The sequence below is a fragment of the Procambarus clarkii genome, chromosome 7 (assembly GCF_040958095.1).
Source record: "Procambarus clarkii isolate CNS0578487 chromosome 7, FALCON_Pclarkii_2.0, whole genome shotgun sequence".
NCBI classification, from domain to species: Eukaryota; Metazoa; Arthropoda; class Malacostraca; order Decapoda; family Cambaridae; genus Procambarus; species Procambarus clarkii.
Genome location: NC_091156.1, coordinates 9,839,475 through 9,842,783, shown reverse-complemented (window position 1 = coordinate 9,842,783; position 3,309 = coordinate 9,839,475). Strand labels below are relative to the sequence as shown.

At 51.7% G+C, this 3,309-nt stretch overlaps 1 protein-coding gene across 1 annotated transcript; it reads left to right on the top strand.

Moving 5' to 3' along the window:
- Window positions 1–1,718: 1,718 nt before the first annotated feature.
- On the top strand, window positions 1,719–2,774 carry LOC138357613 (uncharacterized). The gene has a single exon (XM_069314609.1). It carries the CDS (start codon window positions 1,719–1,721, stop codon window positions 2,772–2,774), a length of 1,056 nt encoding a protein of 351 aa, XP_069170710.1.
- Window positions 2,775–3,309: the final 535 nt, after the last annotated feature.

Here is a 3,309-nt window from a genome sequence, read left to right as displayed (position 1 = left end):
AGAGAGAGAGAGAGAGAGAGAGAGAGAGAGAGCATGATAGTAACGGATGGAGGAGGGAGAGCATGATCTCTCTCTCTCTCTCTCTCTCTCTCTCTCTCTCTCTCTCTCTCTCTCAATATCTCAGTAATAGGCTGCCTGCAACCTGGATAAGGCATTGTGACACCGTCTTGTTTACAAGAAGCTTTCTATTACCATAATGCTTATTTTAATTATTCATGAGTGTGAGAGATGGGGGTGAGGCACGAGAGAGAGAGAGAGAGAGAGAGAGAGAGAGAGAGAGAGAGAGAGAGAGAGAGAGAGAGAGAGAGAGAGAGAGAGAGAGAGAGAGAGAGAGAGAGGGGGGGGTAGGGGACCCTGGAAGCATGTACACCAATTTAAAAGTCATAAAGGTCAAAACGATTGAACACGATATCTCTGGGACTTATAATAGTGTTGGTGGTGGTGGGTGTATGGCCAACATGGAACTAATTACAATCTGTGCATGGCATTTTAAACACAAAACCATTGCAACTACTTTGGGAATTTTTAATCAGTGTTTTTAATGACATCAAGCTTCCTAAATGCTACATTGATATTAAATTCTTTTAGTAATTTAATTGAAACCCCATTTTTCCTCATTGAAACCACAAGAGAGAGAGAGAGAGAGAGAGAGAGAGAGAGAGAGAGAGAGAGAGAGAGAGAGAGAGAGAGAGAGAGAGAGAGAGAGAGAGAGAGAGAGAGAGAGAGACAAACAGACAGAGACAGAGAGAGAGAGAGACAGAGACAGAGAGGCAGAGACAGAGAGACAGAGAGACAGAGAGACAGAGAGACAGAGAGACAGAGACAGAGAACAGCAGACACCCAAGACTGTCACACAAGCAGAGACAGACAATATAACGGTACAATAACAGTTTACCGGTACAGACAATCAGACGGATTATCCAAAAATTAATTATATTCTCAGAAAAAAACGAGAACCGAGAACACAACAATATCAATAAAACCATTGGTATAAAGAAGAGCGTAATAAGAGCCCATGGAGAGAAAGAGCCTTGGTGTCCACGGGACAATATTGTCTTGCTGATGGAGGAGCAGTTGCCAGCCAGGGAGGTGGGCGGCGGCTGCCCAACCACACGCTAACAGGAAATTGTCCAACATGAAACTATATTCTGATATTAAATTTTCGCTAGAAATTGCCTTAAAGAGGGAGGGATGCAGGATAGAGGTTGATGGTGCGTGCGTGCGTGAGTGCGTGCGTGTGTGTGTGTATTTACTATTTGTGTCTGCAGAATCGAGTTATTAGCTCCTGGGACCCCGCTTTTCTAACCAATTTATTTCTCCTGTATTATATCTACTACATATATCCCTCTCTAATACACACACACACACACACACACACACACACACACACACACACACACACACACACACACACACACACACACACACACACACACACACACCATGAAGCAGCACGTAACAGCTCTCTAACTTCCAGGTACCTATTTACGGCTAGGGTGGACAGGGGGCATCAGGGGTGAAAGAAACCCTACCCAATTTGTTTCCACCATCACCGGGGATCGATCCCCGGGTCCCCAGGATTACAATTATGTGTGTTTGAGAAACATCATGAACTTTTCATCTACTACAAAGAAAGACTTGAGAACCAAAAATATAGCCCATACTACCACCATCGGCAACTAAGGTCAAACTTGCAGGCGAAAAAATAAAAGACAATAATGATGCGCACTGTTTACCTTACGCGCCTCTGTACGCAATCACTCGCTTCCCCTCACCTGTCCTCACCTGCCAGCTGCTTCAATACACCTGCCGCAGGAACCCTCCTCCTGCCGCAGGAACCCTCCTCCTGCCGCAGGAACCCTCCACCTGCCGCAGAAACCCTCCACCTGCCGCAGGAACCCTCCACCTGCCGCAGGAATCCTCCACCTGCCGCAGGAACCCTCCACCTGCCGCAGGAATCCTCCACCTGCCGCAGGAATCCTCCACCTGCCGCAGGAATCCTCCACCTGCCGCAGGAATCCTCCACCTGCCGCAGGAACCCTCCACCTGCCACAGGAATCCTCCACCTGCCGCAGGAATCCTCCACCTGCCGCAGGAACCCTCCACCTGCCGCAGGAACCCTCCACCTGCCGCAGGAACCCCTCCACCTGCCACAGGAACCCTCCACCTGCCGCAGGAACCCTCCACCTGCCGCAGAAACCCTCCACCTGCCGCAGGAACCCTCCACCTGCCGCAGGAACCCTCCACCTGCCGCAGGAACCCTCCACCTGCCGCAGGAACCCTCCACCTGTCACAAGAATTCCCCACAAGGGAGAGGAAGCACCCAGTACTACAGGAAGTACTCACCCACACCAGCAGTCATCCATCACCCAGAGCTGCCACACTCAGCCACACTGGCCAGCAGTCATCCATCACCCAGAGCTGCCACACTCAGCCACACTGGCCAGCAGTCATCCATCACCCAGAGCTGCCACACTCACCCACACTGGCCAGCAGTCATCCATCACCCAGAGCTGCCACACTCAGCCACACTGGCCAGCAGTCATCCATCACCCAGAGCTGCCACACTCACCCACACTGGCCAGCAGTCATCCATCACCGAGAGATCTGCCACACTCACCCACACTGGCCAGCAGTCATCCATCACCCAGAGAGCTGCCACACTCAGCCACACTGGCCAGCAGTCATCCATCACCGAGAGAGCTGCCACACTCAGCCACACTGGTCATCCATCACCGAGAGAGCTGCCACACCCAGTCCTCATCCCATGTTAAAAGCATCGATCGGTTATCGCAGCGTGGCGCTATCTTCATCGCTGCGCTATATTAATACATGTCATCCTGTGGAGCCACCCCACCACCATTCATGCTCACAGGGCGCCACACTACCACCATTCATGGTCACAGGGCACCACACTACCACCATTCATGCTCACAGGGCACCACACTACCACCATTCATGCTCACAGGGCACCACACTACCACCATTCATGGTCACAGGGCGCCACACCACCACCATTCATGGTCACAGGGCGCCACACTACCACCATTCATGGTCACAGGGCACCACACTACCACCATTCATGCTCACAGGGCACCACACTACCACCATTCATGCTCACAGGGCACCACACTACCACCATTCATGCTCACAGGGCACCACACTACCACCATTCATGGTCACAGGGCGCCACACCACCACCATTCATGGTCACAGGGCGCCACACTACCACCATTCATGGTCACAGGGCACCACACTACCACCATTCATGCTCACAGGGCACCACACTACCACCATTCATGCTCACAG

What these genes read in the sequence shown, in the direction of transcription:
- LOC138357613 (XM_069314609.1), top strand. Translation starts at nt 1,719, where the DNA reads ATGATGCGCACTGTTTACCTTACGCGCCTCTGTACGCAATCACTCGCT.